The sequence below is a fragment of the Oncorhynchus kisutch genome, linkage group LG30 (assembly GCF_002021735.2).
Source record: "Oncorhynchus kisutch isolate 150728-3 linkage group LG30, Okis_V2, whole genome shotgun sequence".
NCBI classification, from domain to species: domain Eukaryota; kingdom Metazoa; phylum Chordata; class Actinopteri; order Salmoniformes; family Salmonidae; genus Oncorhynchus; species Oncorhynchus kisutch.
This window is the reverse complement of record NC_034203.2, coordinates 21,391,897-21,414,549: the sequence shown is the minus strand read 5'-3', so window position 1 is coordinate 21,414,549 and position 22,653 is coordinate 21,391,897. Positions and strand designations below refer to the sequence as shown.

The following is a 22,653-nucleotide window of genomic DNA, read 5'->3' as shown; positions in this document are numbered from 1 at the left end:
ACATATGTGGCGTTGTGTTGTGTGACAAAACTGCACATTTTAGAGTGGCCTTTTAATGTCCCCAGCACAAGGTGCACCTGTGTAATGATCATGCTGTTTAATCAGCTTCTTGATGTCACACATGTCAGGTGGGTGGATTATCTTGACAAAGGAGAAATGCTCAATAACACAGATCTAAACAAATTTGTGCACAAAATTTGAGAGGAAGCTTTTTGTGCATATGGAAAATTTCTGGGATCTTTAATTTCATCTCATGAAACATGGGACCAACACTTTACATGTTGCATTTATATTTTTGTTCAGTATAGTTATAGTACTATGAGTAAGGTATGGTCTCCTTTGCAAAACAATGTTTCACACTGTTGATAAAAGTGAACACTTCAACATCACAAAAAACAAAAGCTACAAACATAGGCAGCCTACTTGATAGTAGTGATAAAAAAAAAAATTTTTTACATATTGGTGTATTTTTTTGACGATGTATCATTTTGACAATATTGCAGTACTATATTTGCGCTGGTTGACTGTACCTGCACCAAAACTCTAGTATTTCTTATTCATAGCTTGTTCTCCATCTTCTTTTTAAACAGGGAGCCAATTTGTTTTCAGCACTTTTATTTCCATGACTGATCAAAACTTGTTTTCTCAAGTCTCTTTCTTGTCCCTTTGCAGAAGACATATGAGTGATATGTTTGGAACACTTGACTAAGAGTTGAGGAGACTGAATGCATCACTTCTTTTTATAAGAAACATTGATGTGTTAAAAATCCCAAATTGTTTGCAAAGTCAACTTACAGACAGTTCTGACACACACTTACCTCACCAGACATGCCACCAGGGGTCTTTTCAGTGTCCAAATCTTGAATGAATTCAAGAAAGCGTACAGTATTATATAGAGCCATTATTGCATGGAGCTCCGTTCCATCTCATATTGCTCAAATGAACAGCAAATCTAAAAGAAAAACCCAGATAAAGCAGCACCTCTACCCTGTTTGACCTAGAGGGTTTGTGTGTATGTATTGACATGTAGGCTACGTATGCATTTTTTTTGTGTCTATTAATGTTCTGTATTATTTCACATTTCATGTTTTGTGTTGACCCCAGGAAGAGTATCTGCTGCAACAGCTAAGGGGATTCGAATAAAATACCAAACATCGAATCGGCACCAAAGTACTGTGATAATATTGTATCATGAGATCCCTGGCAATTCCCAGCCCTACTAGATAGATTTCTTTATTATTTTACAGTACCATTGTTTTGATCAGGGTACTGCATACTCTCCTGCCTCTTTAGTGTTTTCTACAACCCTCCTCCCACCCAGTGGTTCTGCTTGCTGGCTAATATCCCATTAGTGATCGTAACAAAAGAAGCCTCAGGTTATTCAGCCTAAGTTCTCCAAAGGCTGCATACTGCATTGCAGTTTCCAAATGCAGCTAAACAGATTCCCATTACAAAATACAAACGAATCCTCCAATTTGTCCACTTAACATAAGTGACAATGAAGAGCAACTAAAAACTCTGCAAACAGGGATAAAAATTCTGCTCTTCCTTTGCATTTGTCAAACATTCTGAAGAAAAAATTTGCACAACAAATTATTTAGCGTAGCTTCTGAATTATGACCTCACATTGAGCACAAAGGTGATTTGAAATTGCAGCTTCAAAACTTAAAGGCGCAATCAGCAGTTGCTACATCCATTTTTGGACTTAGAAATTAATTATGTGTACTCATTGATTCTTGAAGAATATAACTTATGTCTCATGAACTTAGTTCAACTGTCAAATCCCATTAGATCTCCAAATATAAGCTTGGTTACTCCAATGTTTGTAGACAAAGAAAATGTAACAAACACTATATAGCCTCAAAACATTGTTAAAACTATAATTTTGATAACATGGATGGTCAATCCTTGCATCTATAGGTCTATGAATTTGAGAGTGATTAAATTTCTCCAGCCCCAACGCTCAGCTTTTTACTGAGCCAGGGGTGGGGAGGACGCTTTGTTATTGTTTCTACTGCCGATTGCCGCTTTAAGGCAGATGACTGCTGCTCTTTATTGTTTTGAAGGAGCTTATGTTTCATTCCCAAAATAAAACACCAAATTCTTTAGCATGAGTAAACCATTCAAAAAAAAAAAGCTTTTATGTGAAACCAAGTCCAGAAGCAAGAACGCTTTAACACTAACATCTCCCATTGTACATATGCTTCCACATGTTCTTCACCGCATAGGGCTACTAGCTGTCGTCAGTCTCTGTTATACTGTCCTGTCATTTTGCATTGCATTCTTCAAAATGAAACACATAGTTAAACAAATTGATCAAAAATCTCTCATTCATGAGTCATGACATCACCCCAATGAAAGCCTCCTCATTGTCCCCATCTCCCTCTGGACTGTCACATGTAGATATGATTCCTAGACCAAGCTCTGCAAGCTCATCACAGCCCATGGCTGTCGTCACCATGATTTTTTCCTCTAGGCGGTTGCATAAAGTTCTATAAGAGGGCAAAGGGTAGCCTAACTCCCGAAGGAATTCATAACCCTTGGCACCGACTGCACATCGGATTTTACGAGCCTTCAGCACTGTCTCGTGGGACCACACAGCTCTCCGGGAACGCTTGGTCAGGGTCAGGGCACGGATCTGGTCTTCATACAAAAATGTCTGGAGGCCCCTCTCTATTCTGTCCAGTTTGAACATCCTCTTCTTCATTTCCTCAGCCTGCACACAAGTGAGGAGGAGGTGTTATCTTTTCCAAGATTCTCACAAAATGCTACGTTGTTCTTCTGTGAGAAAATTCTAATGACTGAAAGCGTAAAGGGTCCATTGTATAATTTCACATAACATAATTTACACTGAAAAGATTTGACTAGAGAAAGATGTTTTAGGAAATATGAGGCAATCGTTTGAAATTAGTTGGGAAAAGGGAGCTACCAACAAACCTCTTTCTGAAGTCTGGCAGTGTGTTGCATTTCTTGTTCCAGCAGGGTTTTGTAAGGTTGACAATGGGTGCAGGGACGTTCCTCTGCCTTGTGTAGTTCATCAGCATCTTCCTCCATGCCCAGAGTTGGTTGCCGCCGTGCATAGCCATGATCCCCCACATTCAGATCTCTCTCTACTAGGTATACAGAGAACATTAACAACACATCTGAATCACTCACTTGATCCACTGTTACAATCAGAAACTAACAGTTTTAAAAAAAGTTGTTTGCACAACTGGACCAACATTTGCATTAGGCCTACCAGTATTCAACAATCTGATAATGTGTCAATATCTATTTTGACAGATGTTGTGATTTTGAGAAATAAAGAAAAAAGTAGTTACCTGGCTCTGGTTTGAAAGGTAGCACTATCTGTGGGGTGATGGGATAAGGTGGATTTTGCACACTGAAAAGAGTGGGGATAGCGTTTGGTTTCAGCTTCTTTCCCCCTGCTGGCGACCTGGCTATTTCTTCAAACTGACTCAGCTCAAAATGGTCCTGCAAGAAGACATAGCTGTAGGATTAGCTGGCTAAATATCGATGTATTTTCTCTTGGTGCATTATATATTGCACTGAATCAAATAAGTTATTATATTCAAAGTATAGACAAACATGTCAACATGTTTTGTTCTAATTTGGAGTTGGGAATTCTTGACTGGTGGACCAAACTAGCTAACGTTAGCTAGCCAGTAAAGGTTAACATTAGTCACCCATAAACTTGCCTGGCACAGTCTGGAATGTGGAGTTGGTACAAAATTACGCCGGCAGTTTACAAGCCATTTATTCTTGCGTATAGGCTCTTTTGGAAAACGAAATAGTTGCTTCCCAATGGTTGTTGAGTTTGAGCAATTTGGAGCGGAACACCCACCCATACCTATCGCGCTAACAAGTCAAAACTGCTGCATGCAGCTAGCTAGCAAGCGAACTATAGCCCCAGTTACTTGCATTCCAATCAAACAACAGAGCTAGCTTGTAGCTAGCGAAGGCTACCAGAACTTTACACTTGTACTCATAGGAAACACAACTAAATAGAACATGGTTGAACCATGAGCTCACATAAGATATTTTATCATCACAAAGGTTCACAAAAGTATTAAGCGATGTTAGCATGCCAAATCATATGAAATTGCAAAGTAAATAATTTCCGACTTTGTTTGAGCCAAAATGGCGCACCTGCCCTCAACGGTTGTTTGATAACGTCACGGGTTTAAGCTGCCCATGTGACTGCATGTTTCAAATATTTCTTCCAGAGAACTATAAAGTATCCTCCATTAAAATTCGATTTATGCAGACTAACAAAATATACAATATATATTTAGTCAACATCGTCCCCATATTGAAAGGATGGTTATAGGATGGTAAAAACGAATGTTTAACATTTTCAATTGGAAAACTTTGTCCACTCCAACTGGGGTCCTTTGTGTGTTGCTGGTGTACAATCTGTAAGGACCCATTCAGACCACGTTGGTTGGATGTTTACAGCTGCGCTTAATTCTTGCCAAGAATTTGGGTCTTCCTCCCTGAAAACGATTGTCGGATTGCATTGATTCGTTTCTCAACAAACGAAGAATAACGCATAGTAGTGAACAGGAAGCTTTCATTGGACAACCGAAAACCTCCTGCAATGAGCTCCCTGATCATTCAATAAGTCTAATCACTCCCCGTGTTCAGTTAGCTAACTAGCTTACACTGAGTTAAACATTTTGGTTGTGTTCCATATATTAACCAGTTAGCTATGACATCCTCCATGATAGTCCCTGTTATTGATGTGCAAAATGATAATTTCAAAGAACTGTGGCCTGCTATGGTCCTTGCAATCAAGACAGCCTCCTTCATTGCACTGGATACAGTAAGTGTTACAGCGAGCTTTGCAGACAAACAGCTGTGGGTACATTGATGGTTTTACGTCTCTGTAAGCCCATTGACACTAATGTCATATAATGTCTGCATGTTTTGTTTCAGGAATTGAGTGGGCTTGGAAGCAGAAAAGCTCTGCTGGCAGAGTGAGTATGGTTGAGTCTGGGTTTTTCTTCATTATTTAATGTAGCTAAATGGGGTAAATCCATTTGAATTCAGTCACTTTTTGACAGAACCCCTTTTGATTTAAACGAAACCTCCCATGCATTTTGCCAATTGTAGAAGTTTTTAGAAAGCGACTCTGGACCTGAGTGCCAACACATTCAAGAGATAAAGGTGCTCAAAGTTGACCCATTTTGCATACCATACCATGAGACATCCATATTTTCAATAGGCTGAGATTGATATAATTTAAAAGCTTATACACAGGGTTGTCAAACTATTTTCTATAAGTATTTTCTTTTTTCATTAACTTCAAGTCTATTTACAAAAGACATGTACATTCCTATTTTTCTTTATTTGCATATGTTGTAGCTTATACCCTATTTGACATCATCGAAGGGTTTTTATTGTGTCCGCTATCAGTTCAGACACAACATGCTCTTGGATACAGGGTGGGTGTCATGTTTTGGCTGATAAATGACCTAAAATGGGAATAACATTGAAATGTCAACTTTAAAATGGTACTACAAAGATGGAGGTCCATACATCAGAGAATGTTTACTTGAATGGGCATATCTGTTCCTTTAAATTATACTATCAAACCTCCATAGGAAACCCTTTGAAATATAGATAATAGAAAATACATGATTTAAGTTGATATTCGACAGTGAGGGTGATCTTTGTTGTACTAATTAGATGTTCAAATTTCAATTAAATTAACATTTCGATGGTATACCAGCTAAGTTGCTGTGGTCTGAAGGGATAGGTCCATTCTATGAAATGTATTTCTAGGATTGAAATGACAGCCACCCTGTATTCAAGAGCATGCTGTCCCAGCTGAGGGCGGGCACAACACAAAAACTTCCGATGTGAAATAGGATCTAAACATATGCAAATAACATTTGATACTATTTTGATTAAATGATCAAACTCAACCGTTTATCTTTTCCGGTGATGAAGAAAGACATGGATGTCTCATGGTATGGTGGGGTATGTAAAATGGGTCAACCTTGACCACCTCTATCTCCTAAATGTTTTGTCATTCAGGACCAAAAATGCACTTTCTGACCACTTCTTCCACAGGCAAACATGTATGGAAAGTTTTGTTTAAGTCTAAAGGGATGCGGTCAAAAAGGGATTTAATTCAATTGGGTTTATCCAATGTACTTTCACAATGCTATCTCAAGTTTTACATTAGATCTCTGTTTTAATTTGAAGATGCATAGAGGACCGTTACAAAGCCATATGCAATGCAGCTCGCACACGCTCCATTCTCTCCCTTGGGTTTGCTTGCTTTAAGAAACTTGAAAACAAGGTAAATGTATCCTTTGCACATTCTGACATTCAGAAAGCTTAACATAAAATGTTACTTTTTATTTTATTTGATGTATTATATCTCTTTGCAGGATGATGATACGTACCTTGTTCAGGTGTACAACCTGACGTTGCTCTGCAGTGAGGAGTATGTAATTGAACCACAATCTGTGCAGTTCCTGGTGCAACATGGATTTGACTTCAACAAACAATATGCTGAGGGTGTCCCTTATCTCAAGGGCAATGACAAGGTGAGAAAGTTGTGATCCGTCTTAGATCCTGGACTATTCCTTATTTTTACATTTAAGTGGTGAAGTGATCCAGAGTTCTGTTCCTTTCTTGTATCCAGGGAGGGGATTCCCATGGAATAAACATGCGGATGCTGTTTGTGGAACTCCTGCGTGCTCGCAAGCCATTGGTGCTACACAATGGCTTGATCGACATGGTGTTCCTGTATCAGTGCTTCTATGCCCAACTGCCAGATAAACTTGGCACTTTCACTGCTGACCTGTCCCAGATGTTCCCAGCTGGGATATATGACACCAAGTACGCCACAGAGTATGAGCTGCGATTTGCTGCCTCTTACCTGGAGTATGCCTACAAGAAATGGTTAGTAAACTAAACATGACACATACCCATACTACACATTCAAGGAAGTAGTTAGTATTTTTGGTGCTCTTTTTCCCCACAGTAAATTAGACAACAGCAAGTCTCTTGAGGTTGGTGGTAATGGGCACCATCTGTTCCTGGAGTTCTGCAAATACTCAGGCCACCTGTCCAGCTATGTGGACTTCAGGCCCTGCCTGGCCGGGTCTAGCCTGGAGGGACCGCTGAATGTCTGCCAGCGTTTCTCTGTAAGTACATCACTTCTTAAACTTGTAGGCATCCCCAGATTGTTTTAAAGGATCCCAAAAAATGTGTGCCATAATGATCAGAACTGGGGCACTTCATGGACTCTGGTTATACACTAGTTATTGCATAACCATTCAATTTTTCTAATGATAATAAAACTGAATCTGAACAATGCAGTGTCTTGACCCTGCATTATGACCCTGTTACACTTCAGCTGACACACGTGCAATGGGGTAATATTTAAGTATTTTATTTTTTACACATGCAACTCGTAATAAGACTAAGCAATTAACCCATTCAATTAATTAATTAATAGCCTACATAAGATAACTAGCCATATGCAAGACACTATGTAAACCTTGTGCACCCAAGTATTATGCATTTGGCCGACTAAAATCAAGGAATGGTAATGAGGAGCGAATATCAAGCAAGTATTATTTAATAACTTGGATGGGTTCACATACAAAGCAAAGCCTAAGTTACAAAGCATGTTGAGTGAGAGGTGCACCATGGCTCATGGGAAAGTGTAGGTATCGCAGCACATCAGTTAAGGAACAAAAAAGTGAAAGACCCTTTTATAAGCATCCAAGCTGTTTGGATTCAAAAGTTAACCTCCAATCAGATATCAGACCTGTAAAGACAACAGAACCTCTGCTTCTCAGGTGTGACAATGTGGGTTGGCAAGATAAGAGAAAGCTTTTATTCAGTTGATAAGTCACTTCAGGGGCTGTGCTGCCATACAAATAAGTCCAAGTTCTCTATTTTGTTAACTTAACATTCTGTATTTTGCAGGCTTACGGTTGGTGCCCCAATGGGTCACAGTGTCCCTTGTCACATGACACTGACCTCATCATCCAGCACGATGAAAAAAACCAGGTGGAAAAGAAAAAGAAACGGAAGAGGAAAAGAAAAAACTCTTCTCAGGGAAACGTGGACTTTGAAGGTGCCTCCGAGAATAAACAGGCCCATATGGAGCTGAAGGATGGAGAGCAGGGCCCGGACCAGGTGATCCCTGACACAGAGCAGGTAGATGGGACTCCGGTACAGGGGTCAGAGAGCAGTGAGAAAATGATAACCGAGAAGGTAGAGGAAGGCAACGGAGTCGCAGAGCCACAGGCTGTGTCTGCAGATGAAGAAATTAAGACTGACAAAGAAAAGGTGGAAGGCAATGATGTGTCAGAACCACAGCCTCTGGCCACATCTGATGCAGTGAAGAAAGAAAAGTCCAAGAGGAAGAAGCTGGAAGGAGGTTCCCACCGGGCAGGGTTCGATGCATTCATGACCGGCTACATCTTCTCCTATGCCGCCACTCTGACAGGGAGAGTGGGTGAGCCACCGTGTTCAGAGTCCTGGCTCCCTGAGTGCCTGAACAAAGTTTACCTCAGTGGCAAATCTGTCCCGATGCATATTGTCAAGAGCACCTTCTCCAAGTCCTCAAAGGCTCACATACACAAGATGGACATTGTGTGGGGAAAAAGCTTTTCTAGCAGTGTGGCAAGCAAAGCAGAGGGAACTGTATAAACATTCAATGGAACCAAATGTATTCCTCGTTTATAATAAAGCCTTTTTAGTTAGACATGCTGTTGCACATCTTAAATGTTTGTTGATACAGTATTAGGTTTCAATAAAAAGGCTTTTCCTTGGTTATGACAAACATGGTCATTTGTGTCTTAAACAACTTGAGGTGAGGTTTGGCAGGAAAAGTGAGCCGATTTCACACTAGTCCCCATCAGCCTGTAGTGCACTCGGTATGACTATGTTCATAGGATCACACTGAAATAAGCATAAGAAGCTAAAGTTAACAATTTATTTTAAAAAACGATTGCGGACATGTTCTTTATCAATGTAAAAAACGATTGAATTGTAAGCTCTTCAGCTTTGCCTGAAAGATCCTGTTACATGTTCATACATCAGCCAAGACAGAGGAAAAAACAAAGGATAGTTAACATCTCCATCACACCATGGCATCCACACACACACCTCAAACAGTAAGACCTAAAAAGGAATATTGATTTTTACATCAAAATAGATCCTCTATGTAAAATTATCCTGATGCAGTTTACATTTATTGCATAGAAATTGTGATAAAGTTCAAATGTTTTCCTTTCAAGTGCAATTTCCTATTAAAGTGGGTAGACAAGAAAATTTCAGTAGACCAAAACATGTGCCAAGAGAGTAGTGAACCAAAGTGTGTGAGTGATCCATCCATGCCAACTGGTGTGTGTGTGAGAGATGCATCCATGCCAACTAGTGTTCCTTATACCCAACAGAGCTTTCAACTTAAGGCCAAAATAGGACCCACCTCAACATGTCATCCCACATTCAAGCCACACGTTTTCAACACATATCAATCATGAAGCCATAATTTTTCATGATGGAGGACGGACATAAAATAACCCCCCCCGCCCTCAGAACAACCTCAGTTTGTCAGGGCATGGACTCTAGGTGTCGAAAGCCTTCCACAGTGATGCTGGCCCATGTTGACTCCAATGCTTCCCATAGTTGTGTCAAGTTGGCTGGATGTCCTTTGGGTGGTGGACCATTCTGATACACACGGGAAACTGTTGAGCGTGAAAAACCCAGCAGCGTTGCAGTTCACTCAAACTCAACTGGTACACCTGGCAATTACTACCATTCCCCGTTCAAAGGCACTTAAATATTTTGTCTTGTCCATTCACACTCTGAATGATACACACACACACACAAGCCATGTCTAAAAATTAAAAAATCCTTATTTACCCGGTCTCCCCTTCATCTATACTGAAGTGGCTTTAACAGGTGACATCATAGCTTTCAACTGGTCAGTCTGTCATGGAAACAGCAGTTCCCAATGTTTGGACACTCAGGTTATACCAAACGCTTAAATCATAGAAATGTTAAAAAGGTACATACAAACCATTTCCAGTGGGCGTGCACATTTACACAAACAGTATTTGGTTTTACCGCAAATTTAAGAGCCATTTATGTTTAGTCTCCATAAGAGACCTCTGTAGTCTGGTGAACCACACTAATTTTACTAGCCTTGATATGGTCTGGCTCTCCTTTCTGGCAGGCACCATTGTATAGTACAGAAATACCACTAATCAAGATGATGTAGGGGTGGGGGTCTCAATGTTGGAAAGACAGTGAGTATGCTGTTTTTCATTCAGAATTCAACCCTTTCTCCCTGGTAAGTGTTAGCAGTGTTACTTTAATATCATATGCATCTACTCTCCTACATTTCCACATGGGGCAGAAGATAAACACCATACCATTGAATATCAAGGAGAAGGCAGTGATTTAAAACCAGCATACACACAGAACCTCAACAAATTATGAGACCCCTGGTTTAGGGGTGCCTTTTTAAGAAATAAAATACAAATTTTTCAGTATATTAAATAGAAATCTTTAAAAAATAAAGAATATATGCAGAGCATTGATCATCATCACACGTCATCATTCCTATCTGAGGAGTGTCTCTCTAGGTTAAAAACGAGTTCACAACAAGGCTCCCTTTCTCCTTGACCTGTTTAAGGCCTAGATGATGTCACACTTAGAGGGCAGTTCTGTGGAGGAGTGTGGGGCCGTACAAGGAACCAGTATGATGGGATTCAGATGGTCTTGGTTTGTGGCTGGGCTGATAGTGACAGTTGGACAGGGAGTGCTCTGCAGCTGCATGTCCTCCTGGTCTTCAGCCTCCATCTCCTCAGACACAGCATTCCTACTGTCCTTCACTGGGCCTCCATTCTGGGCCTGCATGGGGCAGCAGACATGTTTGTCTTTGACGTTGTCCTCCTCTGGACTCCCTTGGCTGCTAGAGCAGTCCATAGCCTCTGTACGGTCACTGGGCATGGGAGAGAGAGACCCGCTCTCATCTACTCTGTTCTCCTCCTCCATTGTTTCTTTCCCTCCACAGTATGGAGGGATCTCCATCACAGCATATTTCCCGGCCCAGGCGCTGAGCACCTTCTGTCGGACCTCTTGGCCCAGCTGTGCCGGGTCACACTTGGAGACAGTGGCAGAAAGGGGGCAGCAGCCATCCAAGAGGGCCAGCTGGGGGGAGGCGGGCAGAGAACGGCACTGTCTGCCAGTAAACCAGGTCTCCTGCCACATACCTGGGTGGATGTGGGCTCCAGAGTGGATCTGGGTCCCAGAGGAGAACACATTATCCTGGGGAGAGTGCAGGTCGAACATCAGGGAGAACACAGACTTGCTGGGCACGTCGAAGAACTTGATCTTGCCTCCGCACAGGTCCTCGCGGGCATTGAAGGGGTTGATCTTGCGGGCCCCTGGTACAGCCCTGGGGCCCGGGTTGTAGTAGGGGTCGTGGACATTGACCTTCCGGCTGGGCTTGCGGGAGAAGATGTCTGACTGGCTGCGGGACAGCCAGATGTTGCGGCGAGGACGAGGTGACTTGGGAGACATCTTATCATCCTCCAGATCCAACGGGTTCAACCTCTTAATCCCCTGGACCTTGTCACCTGGACAGAGAGAGACAGAGAGAAAGAGACAAAGAGCGAGACAAGTCAAATCTCTACTACACAACACATAATTGTTTTGAAGTGTTCGTTCCCAATGTAGCCACCAGGGGGCAATATATGCAAAGATATAAAAATAAACGAGGCACAGTCAAATTCTTACATTGAAGTGAATGGCATAGGGCAAAACATTATGTGAAATACATGCAAATAATTAAGATAAAGTAGAAATACTAAAGTGGACTGAGCCTCAGAGAAAGTAGATCCAGAAGGTAAACAAACAGTGAAGAGGGAATGACTGGCCAAGGAATGAAAGCCAGCTAAACAAAAACAAAGCCATGCCCTAACATTCCAAATGGCCCCTGAACCAAATTAGAATTGAAATAGGATCTGAGAAAATACAAATTATTTACAACCTACTCAAAGGATACATGGTGATTTCCACCTAACAACAAATAACCGTACTGTATCTTATTCTTTGCTTCACAGAATCAGGTGATTGCGAAACACTCAAGAGGTTAGAGATTTACCTCGTGCTAAATTGTAAGGCAACTTGAACCTGCAAGCAGACACTGTGCATCATTAAAAGTAGAGGAAAGGACTGAGGGGACTATTTGGGACAGGGCTTGGGAGGGAAAGGACATCCCTGGCTTGCCACTGGACCTATTTAGAGTAGACCTGGGGTACATCCAAAATGGCACCCTATTCCCTACATAGTGTGGGTTGTGGTCAAAGGTATTACACTACAAAAGGGAATAGGGTGCCATTTGGGAGGCACACCAGCTTCTTCCTGGTTCCAAGAAACCATTGGTCTGCACCGTGCAGCTATTACATGGAAACTGGGTGTCAATGACTGCGGGGTGCAGGACTGCGGGCTAACATGGCAGGCATGCGAGGCAAGCTTTCATTGCCTGTAGAAATGTACATTGAAGGGAATTGGATTGCTGAGGGGCATCTTTACACAGTTTGTGTTGTTTTATGGAGTTTGTTAGGTGGTGATGTTTATGGTTTTGATCGTGCATATGATATGCTATCCTCAAAATGATGTTTGATCATGCTATTCCATAAAACAGAGTCACTGCCATGGCAGTCAGGCTTCTGTAGGGGTTAGATAGGAGGTTGGAGGCATCACCTTTAGGGATGGTTTTCTTATCGTTGTCCCCACAGAGGGGGATCCTCTCTCGTTCAGACTCCTCGGCCTTTAGCCGACACAGGATCTCCTCCAGCCTCTTTACCAGCTCAGGGAACGAGGGTCGCAGCTTGGGGTCCATCTGGAGAAAGTGGACACGGACATGGTGAGGAGTGGGGGGGGGAATACTGCAGCCAGGTCAAACAAGATCAGGGGTACTGTTCGATCAGATTGTGTTTCTAGTTTCTATTCCACACAAGGGAATAAAGATTTGGAAGCAGTTGTGTTTTGGGAAAACAGAGATTGAGGGCCTACTTACATTGCAGCAGTTGAAGGCCAGCTGCAGGAAGTCAGGAGGACAGTCTCCTACCATGTGCTGGAAGGCATGATAATCCAGGCCAAAGTTCTATCATGGAGGGAGTAGGGAGAGAGAGAGGTCAGGCAGGAAATTCATTTCAACTAAATCCCAGATATGGGTCTTATGTAATGTGATGTATCAAGGGGATGAGGAGGACTGAGGAAATGGAGCAATACTCACTTCAGTGCGAGGAAGGTAATCTGGGTCGGCCTGTATTCGGGCAATAATCTCACAGAGGACAATACCGTAGGAGAACACATCTGCCTGGAAACGGAAGAAAACAGAGAGACAGGCGTTTGAGATGAGTTCTTAGCTTGAGGGGTTGATGTATATCAGACCAGTAGTCCTGTCCAGTCCTGTCAAGAGTAGAGGTCAAGGGTTAGAGATCAGGGACCTACCTTAAGGCTCCATGGATTGATGAGGAATTGAAAAACTGTATAGTTGAAAGAGATGGGGCAAAAGGAGTAAGTCTGGCTGTACATCTGAATGGCTTACTTACTGCAAATTTAGAAATTATGTGACTAAAACAAAAATAATAAGAATCTTTATTAGAAGCCAAGATCAATGATATAAAGATTGAATGGAAAAAAACTTGAGTACTTTAAATTAAATTATGGGCAGAAAGACAAATTCAAAAGCATTTTTCAACGAATCAGATGGCTTATTCATCACAAAACCATTTGATGTTGCCAATTATTTAATTGGCAAAGTGGGAAAACTTAGGCAGGAAATGCCCACGACAAACAGTGAGTAATTATATTAATGTATAAAAAACAAATAATGAAAGAAAAGCAGTGCAAGTTTGAATTTTGTAAAGTTATTGTGGAAGAGGTGGAAAAATTATTGTTAACCATGAAAAATGACAAACCTCCTGGCATTGACAACTTAGATGGAAAGCTACTGAGGATGGTAGCTGAATCTATACCCACTCCTATCTGTCATATCTTTAATCTGAGCCTAGAGGAAAGTCTTTGTCCTCAGTCCTGGAGGGAAGCTAAAGTAATTCCGCTACCCAAGAGTTGTAAAGCGGCCTTTACTGGTTCTAACAGCAGACCTATAAGCTTGCTGCCAGCACTTAGCAAACTGCAGATTTTTTTTTTGTGTTTGACCAAATACAATGCTATTTTTCTGTAAACAAATTAACAGACTTTCAGAATGCTTATAGAGAAGGGCACTCAACATGTACTGCACTGACACAAATGACTGATTGGTTGAAAGAAATTGATAAGAAGATTGTGGGAGCTGTACTGTTAGATGTCAGTGCAGCCTTTGATATTATTGACCATAACTGGTTGTTGAAAAAAACTAAGTGCTATGGCTTTTCAACCTCGGCTCTGAATCCACAATATGGCAATCTAATAGAATTCAAAGGGTTTTCTTTAATGGAAGCATCTCAAATCAAAGTTTGTCACGTGCGCCAAATACAACAGGTGTAGTAGACCTTACAGTGAAATGCTTACTTACAGGCTCTAACCAATAGTGCAAAAAAGGTATTAGGTGAACAATAGGTAAGTAAAGAAATAAAACAGTAAAAAGACAGGCTATATACAGTAGTGAGGCTACATACAGACACTGGTTAGTCAGGCTAATTGAGATAGTATGTAGATATGGTTAAAGTGACTATGCATATATGATGAACAGAGAGCAGCATTAGCATAAAAGAGGGTTTGGCGGATAGTGGGTGGGACACAATGCAGATAGCCAGGTTAGCCAATGTGCAGGAGCACTGGTTGGTCGGCCCAATTGAGGTAGTATGTACATGAATGTATAGTTAAAGTGACTAAGTGGGTGGGGTTATATCCTTCCTGTTTGGCCCTGTCCGGGGGTGTCCTCGGATGGGTCCACAGTGTCTCCTGACCCCTCCTGTCTCAGCCTCCAGTATTTATGCTGCACTAGTTTATGTGTCGGGGGGCTAGGGTCAGTTTGTTATATCTGGAGTACTTCTCCTGTCCTATTCGGTGTCCTGTGTGAATCTAAGTGTGCGTTCTCTAATTCTCTCCTTCTCTCTTTCTTTCGCTCTCTCGGAGGACCTGAGCCCTAGGACCATGCCCCAGGATTACCTGACATGATGACTCCTTGCTGTCCCCAGTCCATCTGACCGTGCTGCTGCTCCAGTTTCAACTGTTCTGCCTTATTATTATACGACCATGCTGGTCATTTATGAACATTTGAACATCTTGGCCATGTTCTGTTATAATCTCCACCCGGCACAGCCAGAAGAGGACTGGCCACCCCACATAGCCTGGTTCCTCTCTAGGTTTCTTCCTAGGTTTTGGCCTTTCTAGGGAGTTTTTCCTAGCCACCGTGCTTCTACACCTGCGTTGCTTGCTGTTTGGGGTTTTAGGCTGGGTTTCTGTACAGCACTGAGATATCAGCTGATGTACGAAGGGCTATATAAATAAATTTGATTTGATTTTGATTTGACTGCATATATGATAAACAGAGAGTAGCAGCAGCGTAAAATAGGGGTTGGGTGGGGTGGGGGGTGGGGCACACAATGCAAATAGTCCGGGTAGCCATTTGATTACCTGTTCAGGAGTCTTACGGCTTGGGGGTAAAAACTGTTGAGAATCCTTTTTGTCCTAGACTTGGCACTCTGTTACTGCTTGCTATGCGGTAGTAGAGAGAACAGTCTATGACTGGGGTGGCTAGGGTCTTTGACAATTTTTAGGGCCTTCCTCTGACACTGCCTGGTGTAGAGGTCCTGGATGGCAGGCAAGCTTAGCCCCAGTAGTGTACTGGGCCGTGCGCACTACCCTCTGTAGTGCCTTTCGGTCAGAGGCCGAGCAATTGCCATACCAGGCAGTGATGCAACCAGTCAGGATGCTCTCGATGTTGCAGCTGTAGAACCTTTTGAGGATCTCAGGACCCATGCCAAATCTTTTTAGTTTCCTGAGGGGGAAGAGGCTTTGTCGTGCCCTCTTCACAACTGTCTTGGTGTGTTTGGACCATTCTAGTTTGTTGTTGATGTGGACACCAAGGAACTTGAAGCTCTCAACCTGCTCCTCTACAGCCCCGTCGATGAGAATGGGGGCGTGCTCGGTCCTCCTTTTCCTGTAGTCCACAACCATCTCCTGGTTACGTTGAGGGATAGGTTGTTATTCTGTCACCACCCGGCCAGGTCTCTGACCTCCTCCCTATAGGCTGTCTCATCGTTGTCTGTGATCAGGCCTACCACTGTTGTGTCGTCTGCAAACTTAATGATTGTGTTGGAGTTGTGCCTGGCCATGCAGTCGTGGGTGAACAGGGAGTACAGGAGGGGACTGAGCACACACCCCTGGGGAGCTCCAGTGTTGAGGATCAGTGTGGTAGATGTGTTGCTACCTACCCTCACCACCTGGGGGCGGCCCGTTAGGAAGTCCAGGATCCAGTTGCAGAGGGAGGTGTTTAGTCCCAGGATCCTTAGCTTAGTGATGAGCTTTGAGGGTACCATGGTGTTAAACGCTGAGCTGTAGTCAATTAATAGCATTCTCACATAAGTGTTCCTTTTGTCCAGGTGGGAAAGGGCAGTGTGAAGTGCAATAGAGATTGCATCATCTGTGGATCTGTTTGGTTATGTGTGGTTTACCGCAGGGCAGCTCTCTAGGCCCTCTACTCTTGTTCTATTTTTACCAATGACCTGCCACTGGCATTAAACAAAGCATGTGTGTCCATGTATGCTGATGATTCAACCATATATGGATCAGCAACCACAGCTAATGAAGTCACTGAAACCCTTAAAGAGTTGCAGTCTGTTTTGGAATGGGTGGCCAGTAATAAACTGGTAGTGCACAGCTCTAAAACTAAGAGCATTATATTTGGTACAAATCATTCCCTAAATTCTTGACCTCAGCTGAATCTGCTAATGAATGGTGTGTTGAGGAGGAAAAAATATGACTTAGATTGTAAACTGTACTGGTCAAAACATATAGATTCAATGGTAAAGATGTGGAGAGGTCTAGCCGTAATAAAGAGATGCTCTGCTTTTTTGACACCACACTCCACAAAGCTCTGCAGACTCTAGTTGTCTAATCTTGATTATTGTCCAGTCATGTGGTCCGGTGCTGCTAGGGAAGACCGAGTTAAGCTGCAGCCCAGAACAGAACGACACGTTTTGCTCTTCATTGTAATCATAGGGCTGATATAAATACTATGCATGCCAGTCTCTCTGGCTAAGACTTGAGGAGAGACGGACTGTATCACTTATTTTTATAAGAAACAATGTGTTGAAAATACCAAATTGTTTGTATAGTCAACTTACAGACAGCTCTGACACACACACTTATCGCTCCAGGGATCTTTTCAGTCCCCAAATCCAGAACAAATTCAAGAAAACATACAGTATTATATAGAGCCCTTATTGCATGGAACTTCCTTCCATCTCATATTGCTCAAATAAACAGCAAACCTGGTTTAAAAAAAACAGATAAAGCAACACCTCGCGGCACAAGGCCTCTCCCCTATTTGACCTAGATCGTTTGTGTGTATGTATTGATATGTAGGCTACGTGTGCCTTTAAAAATGTATGTAGTTCTGTCCTTGAGCTGTTCTTGTCTAATGATGTTCTGTATTAAGTTTCATGTTTTGTGTTGGACCCCAGGAAGAGCTGCTGCTGCTTTTGCAACAGCTAATGGGGATCTTAATAAAATACCAATACCTTCTCATTGTAGGGTTCATCTCGCAGCACCTCAGGGGCCATCCAGAAGGGAGAGCCCACCACAGCCAGCTTCTCCCCCTCACCACTGCAGGCACAACAAGTACAGGAAGATAAACATTAGACTGGAGGTTACAAGCCTTGTGGGTGAGGGAATAATGCAATTCATTACAGTAGATCGGGGTGGCAGGGTGCAATCCCCGAGCTGACAAGGTAAAAATCTGTCGTTCTGCCCCTGAACAAGGCAGTTAACCCACTGTTCCTAGGCCGTCATTGAAAACAAGAATTTGTTCTTAACTGACTTGCCTAGTTAAATAAAAGGTTAAAAAAACAAAATGACTATTTTTACAATATTTATCACAACAATGATTAGACAAGCCAAAATATTTGTTATGAAAGCAGGTCGATTCTTTATCAGATTAATATGTAATAATGAAGTCATAGCCTGGAGAGAGAAAGAGAGCGGCCTTCTTAACCTGCTCTGGTATTATTAGCCTAGAGCACCAGTTTATTCCAAAACAGTACTTCATGTTCCTGCCTAATCAAATGACCCTCCCCCCTACTGGCACTTGTCCATCCCTTTACCTCCCAGCCCCACATTCATTCACTACAGAGACATTTCACTGGACTCAAAGAAGCAAATCTTGATTTTCTTTTTAGAGTTAAAAAATAAATAATAATAATAATTAAACCGTGGGATTCAATTTCAGTCCTGATCTTAAATCTTATGTATCGTGCTAAAAACTGTTTAAGCAATGAATGTAAACCAACATTGTGTTTGTATAGCACTGTCCCCTGTTTAATATATAACCGTTACCATGGAAATGACTTACTCATAGTTGGGAATCTTCTCAGCGAGACCAAAGTCTCCAACCACTGCGGTGTAGCAGTTCTCATCGGACTTGATCAGGCAGTTCTGAGGACAAACAGTGAGCACAAATTCCATTATGAGCTTCTAAAATGACATTTATGAAGGGAAAGTGTCAGTGAATGCTCAGTCAGTCATACTTGAACTGAATCACAAATTAACTTGATGTACTGCATGTTGGTTGATTAGATTCAAGTCAGAGGTTTACACCCTGCATGAGTCAAAGCACCACGTGGCTCAGTTTCAACCCGCAATACAGCCAGAGAATCACAATAAAGTCAAGTACTATTGCATGGAAACCAGGTCCCAACTCCTATGGTTTGAAGAAAATGCACTGGAACACACGTTACTGTATATAAATGCTGACTAGATCTATTATCTCTGTTTCAGAAAGGAAACAGTGCACCACATTTCGGACGCATCCATCCACAGTCAACTGCCACCCACTTTGGAGGTGAGGTCCCGGTGGAAGATGCCTTTGGAGTGCAGGTAGCCCAGGCCATTGGCGATCTCACAGGCCAGCTTGATCCTGGCTGCCCAGCTCAGAGGCTTGTTGCTGTCCAACAGCTGCTCCAGGTTCCCACCGTTGATGTACTGCAGAAAGGTCGAGAGGGGGAAAACAGAACAATTTAGGAAGGTTTCAAATGAAAGTTCAGGAGAAAAAGTTGTCCTCTGTCACAGGCTTTCACCTTGATGTGAGCAAAAGCTGGGTAGGAAAAAGTACACATTATCAGTAAATGTACACTATTGAATTCAATGACTATCGTGTACATACTCTACATGAGTTATTGAGATATGAAGTAATGTTCTGTACAGACATTGTTACAGCATCCTGTTGGTCATTTGGGGCCATGCCCCGCCCCATTCAGGAAGACCGGTCAAAGTCAATCGACTTACTCTGAGCACTCTAAACATAGATTGATGCTAATGCCAAGCACAGCTGAGGACAATGACAGACAAGACTGCCTGCTTGCAGAAAAAGCTAAGTGAATTGGAAATCCACTCAGTAGTTTTAAAAGTAGCTCTGTCGGCTGGGAAGAGGCTTGGCTGTCCCACACAGAACAAGCCTAACCTATATCATGTAGAATGATTAATCCATCCACAAAACAAAAATGTGGAAAATAACTACGGAGAGAAATTAAAGTATATAAGGGTCACAAAAAGAGAGACTGGGGTCCCTGGACTGACCAGACTTCTCTGGGCCTCCCTTATGATTCTAGACTGGCGTGTTTTAGGTTTCTTGGCAAACTGTCAATGAATACATTGAGGACTTCTAGAAAAGAGAATATTAGTCAAAACGCGTCTGTCTTCCCCCAGTTGGAACTGTAAATAAATGATGTATGTGAACGAAGACTAAACTCCCTTAGCCTGTACCTTTAACAGCTGAACCTTTCAATGGAATTTAGCCCGCCCAAAGCGGAGGTTAAAGCATCACACACATTTGACTTGTGCTGCAGCCTTCTACCTTTGTTCAGGTAGAATGTTGGAAGTAGGCCTAATAATAAGTCAACCTAGAAAACACACCAACTCGTGTGTGTGCGTGCGTCATTTGGTCTTACGCGCTGAAAGGCCACCGCGCTGTAATACTGTCTCCCCCTGCCCTGCAGCCCATCCCCAAGCCAATTCCAGACGCAGGAGAGGATTACAGCTTGTTTGCCTTCCTCTGTAGCCCCCCCCGCATCGGCCTCCACTTCACAGGGGTAAAGCCCAGACAAATCCTGCTGCCAGTCGGTCAGTACGGACATGATCCACTCCATGCACCCTGTGGGTTGAGGCAACAGTCTCCAGATCAGATGAATGAGCCAAGGCCAAAAGTTAGGCACACAAGTAAGGTTACAAGGCCACATCAACTCACCTCCACCCCAAACCCTGACAAGGTAACCTGGAGAAGGGAAGGCCATTAACACATGATCACAGAGAGCAAGAGTAGCAGACTGGAGGATAAAAAGGGCAGAACCCAGGCAGTGAAAATGTGACTAAACAGGATATGTTGATGGAGAAAAAAATCTAGCAATGTTTTCCACAAGCGCCGGCTGTCAGCTAAATGGACGATAAAACACATTGTCAGCTGGCTACTTTTCCCCCACTTCATTAAACTAGGCTTCTTTTCATTTAAATGTTTAAATTGGCTAGTCAGAAAAGTCTGTATAGCCTTTTTCCACTAGAATGAACCATATGCATCTTGTAGTGACCTATTGATAGCACAGGCCCCTGTCAGTCAAAGCCAAACTTCTGGTTTGCCAGTCTGCTGTCTCACCTGCCGCTCGGTACCGGTGTTATTTTTGTGCGCTGTGGTTGGCTGCGGTAACATTTCTTTTCACGGAGGAGGGAGAGCATGATACTTATTCGTCGTCTCCTGTGAGTGAATTTATGTCCCATGTAATGTAAGTGGTAAAGATGAGTTGGAATCCACGTAATTGTTTTATGGCACATTCACTTACATTCTCTTTTGCGTGTTTAGCCAGCCACAGAATCGGTGGTCATATAGGCTATTACTGTTATTTGATTGGAAGACCAAACAGTTTGTGCTGAGTAGTTCATAGTTCATCTCCTATATCCTGCTTTTCAATTCATGAATCATACAAACGTAGTTATATGTCCATGGCTTCAGGACATGTAAACCAAAGATCTTGTTTGTATTTTCCTAGGAGTCGAAGCCCACGTCGAGACCTGCCGGTGACCGCTAAAGTGACTCGTCAGCGTAGCCCCATACAGTCACTGGTGTAGCCTAGTGATGGGTTGTTTGTGAACGGACGGCATTCGTTTTGCCCATTCTAACGTTCAATCGTACAGTAACTGAATGCCCGGATGCCTTTTTGCTAGCCATTGCTAAGTGACTGAACTGGCCACTGAGTGTATAATGGTGTGTAGACAGTATATTAATAGGAAAGGTGTACAGCAGTAGTTATATAGGATGAGCCATAACTAGAATAGTTTATACATATAAAGTGGGTAAAACAGTATGTAAACATGATTAAAAGGGACCAGTGTTCAATGACTATGTACATAGAACAAAGCAGTCTCTAATGTGCAGGGCAGAGTACTGGGTGGTAGCTGGCTAGAACAGTGATTAAGGTTCAGGGCAGAGTACTGGGTGGTAGCTGGCTAGAACAGTGATTAAGGTTCAGGGCAGAGTACTGGGTGGTAGCTGGCTAGAACAGTGATTAAGGTTCAGGGCAGAGTACTGGGTGGTAGCTGGCTAGAACAGTGATTAAGGTTCAGGGCAGAGTACTGGGTGGTAGCTGGCTAGAACAGTGATTAAGGTTCAGGGCAGAGTACTGGGTGGTAGCTGGCTAGAACAGTGATTAAGGTTCAGGGCAGAGTACTGGGTGGTAGCTGGCTAGAACAGCGATTAAGGTTCAGGGCAGGGTGCTGGTCTCAGCTTTGATGCACCTGTACGGTCTCTCCTCCTTCTAGATGGATGAACAGGTCGTGGCTCGGGTCTTCTTGGCCTTCCTGTGACACCAGGTGCTGTAGATGTCCTGGAAGGAAGGCAGTGTGCCCCTGGTGATGTGTTGGGCTGACCGTACCACCCTCTGGAGAGCCCTGCAGTTGTGGGCAGTGTGGTTGTCGTACCAGGCGGAGATACAGCCCGACAGAAGTTTGTGAGGGTCTTTATGGGTCAAGCCACATTTCTTTAGTCTCCTGAGGTTGAAGAGGCGCTGTGGAGGGACCATTTCGGGTCCTCCGTGATGTGCACGCTGAGGAACTTGAAGCTTTTGACCCTCTCCACTGTGGCCTCAATGTGGTGGGGGCGTGCGCTCTCTGCTGTTGAGGGAGAGGTTATTCTCCCAGGGCTTTCGCCAGGGCTCTCACCTACACCATATAGGCTGTCATCATTGTTGGTAAACTTTTGTCGTCAGAAGAGTTGATTGGGCTTTTCTACACAGAACAAACTCATGTTTAACACCTGTTTTATTGTTCAAATCATACCTGTCGGTCTATTCATGGGCACCTGACTTTGTATAAAAGCGGAGGTGCACAAAATCAGAAATTTTTTGCATAATTGTATTTTCTTAAATAGATTCCCTATTGAGAAACAATATG

The 22,653-nt window shown here is 42.8% G+C and overlaps 3 protein-coding genes across 5 annotated transcripts in view; 1 reads left to right on the top strand and 2 right to left on the bottom strand.

Moving 5' to 3' along the window:
- Positions 1–598: 598 nt before the first annotated feature.
- On the bottom strand, positions 599–4,189 carry LOC109875309 (THAP domain-containing protein 1-like). 2 transcript variants are annotated; one of them, XM_020467622.2, is made up of 4 exons: positions 3,699–4,189; positions 3,321–3,474; positions 2,938–3,110; positions 599–2,716 (listed from the first exon to the last, which is right to left on the bottom strand). In XM_020467622.2, exons 1-4 carry the CDS (start codon positions 3,846–3,848, stop codon positions 2,339–2,341), a joined length of 855 nt encoding a protein of 284 aa, XP_020323211.1. In that variant the 5' UTR covers positions 3,849–4,189; the 3' UTR covers positions 599–2,338. The 2 variants fall into 2 exon arrangements, with proteins under 2 accessions (XP_020323211.1, XP_020323210.1); XM_020467621.2 differs by having other exon boundaries at positions 2,938–3,113; positions 3,699–4,187.
- Positions 4,190–4,400: 211 nt separating this feature from the next.
- On the top strand, positions 4,401–8,815 carry LOC109874905 (target of EGR1 protein 1). Its single transcript, XM_020466961.2, has 7 exons — positions 4,401–4,825; positions 4,939–4,979; positions 6,214–6,310; positions 6,402–6,560; positions 6,659–6,918; positions 7,001–7,163; positions 7,954–8,815. Exons 1-7 carry the CDS (start codon positions 4,712–4,714, stop codon positions 8,680–8,682), a joined length of 1,563 nt encoding a protein of 520 aa, XP_020322550.1. The 5' UTR covers positions 4,401–4,711; the 3' UTR covers positions 8,683–8,815.
- The window catches only part of LOC109874598 (dual specificity testis-specific protein kinase 2), a 35,180-nt gene continuing 20,663 nt past the window's right edge, over positions 8,137–22,653 (bottom strand). The window contains exons 6-12 of one of the 2 annotated variants that reach the window (XM_020466583.2): positions 19,054–19,200; positions 18,572–18,654; positions 17,742–17,826; positions 13,286–13,369; positions 13,067–13,153; positions 12,751–12,889; positions 8,137–11,621 (exon numbers count right to left, since the gene is read on the bottom strand). In XM_020466583.2, coding sequence (XP_020322172.1) covers positions 10,678–11,621; positions 12,751–12,889; positions 13,067–13,153; positions 13,286–13,369; positions 17,742–17,826; positions 18,572–18,654; positions 19,054–19,200 — 1,569 coding nt within the window. In that variant the 3' untranslated portion in view covers positions 8,137–10,677. The remainder of the gene's footprint in view (positions 11,622–12,750; positions 12,890–13,066; positions 13,154–13,285; positions 13,370–17,741; positions 17,827–18,571; positions 18,655–19,053; positions 19,201–22,653) is intronic. The other variant, XM_031809655.1, reaches the window with a different exon arrangement.

Excerpts from the sequence above, each read along its gene's own strand:
- LOC109875309 (XM_020467621.2), bottom strand. The coding sequence starts at position 3,848 with ATGGGTGGGTGTTCCGCTCCAAATTGCTCAAACTCAACAACCATTGGG. Across the intron at positions 3,475-3,698 it reads CACATTCCAGACTGTGCCAG|GACCATTTTGAGCTGAGTCA; the intron begins GCAAGTTTATGG and ends GTCTTCTTGCAG. Across the intron at positions 3,114-3,320 it reads ACCTTTCAAACCAGAGCCAG|TAGAGAGAGATCTGAATGTG; the intron begins GTAACTACTTTT and ends CTGTATACCTAG.
- LOC109874905 (XM_020466961.2), top strand. The coding sequence starts at position 4,712 with ATGACATCCTCCATGATAGTCCCTGTTATTGATGTGCAAAATGATAAT. Across the intron at positions 4,826-4,938 it reads CCTTCATTGCACTGGATACA|GAATTGAGTGGGCTTGGAAG; the intron begins GTAAGTGTTACA and ends GTTTTGTTTCAG. Across the intron at positions 4,980-6,213 it reads AGAAAAGCTCTGCTGGCAGA|ATGCATAGAGGACCGTTACA; the intron begins GTGAGTATGGTT and ends TTTAATTTGAAG.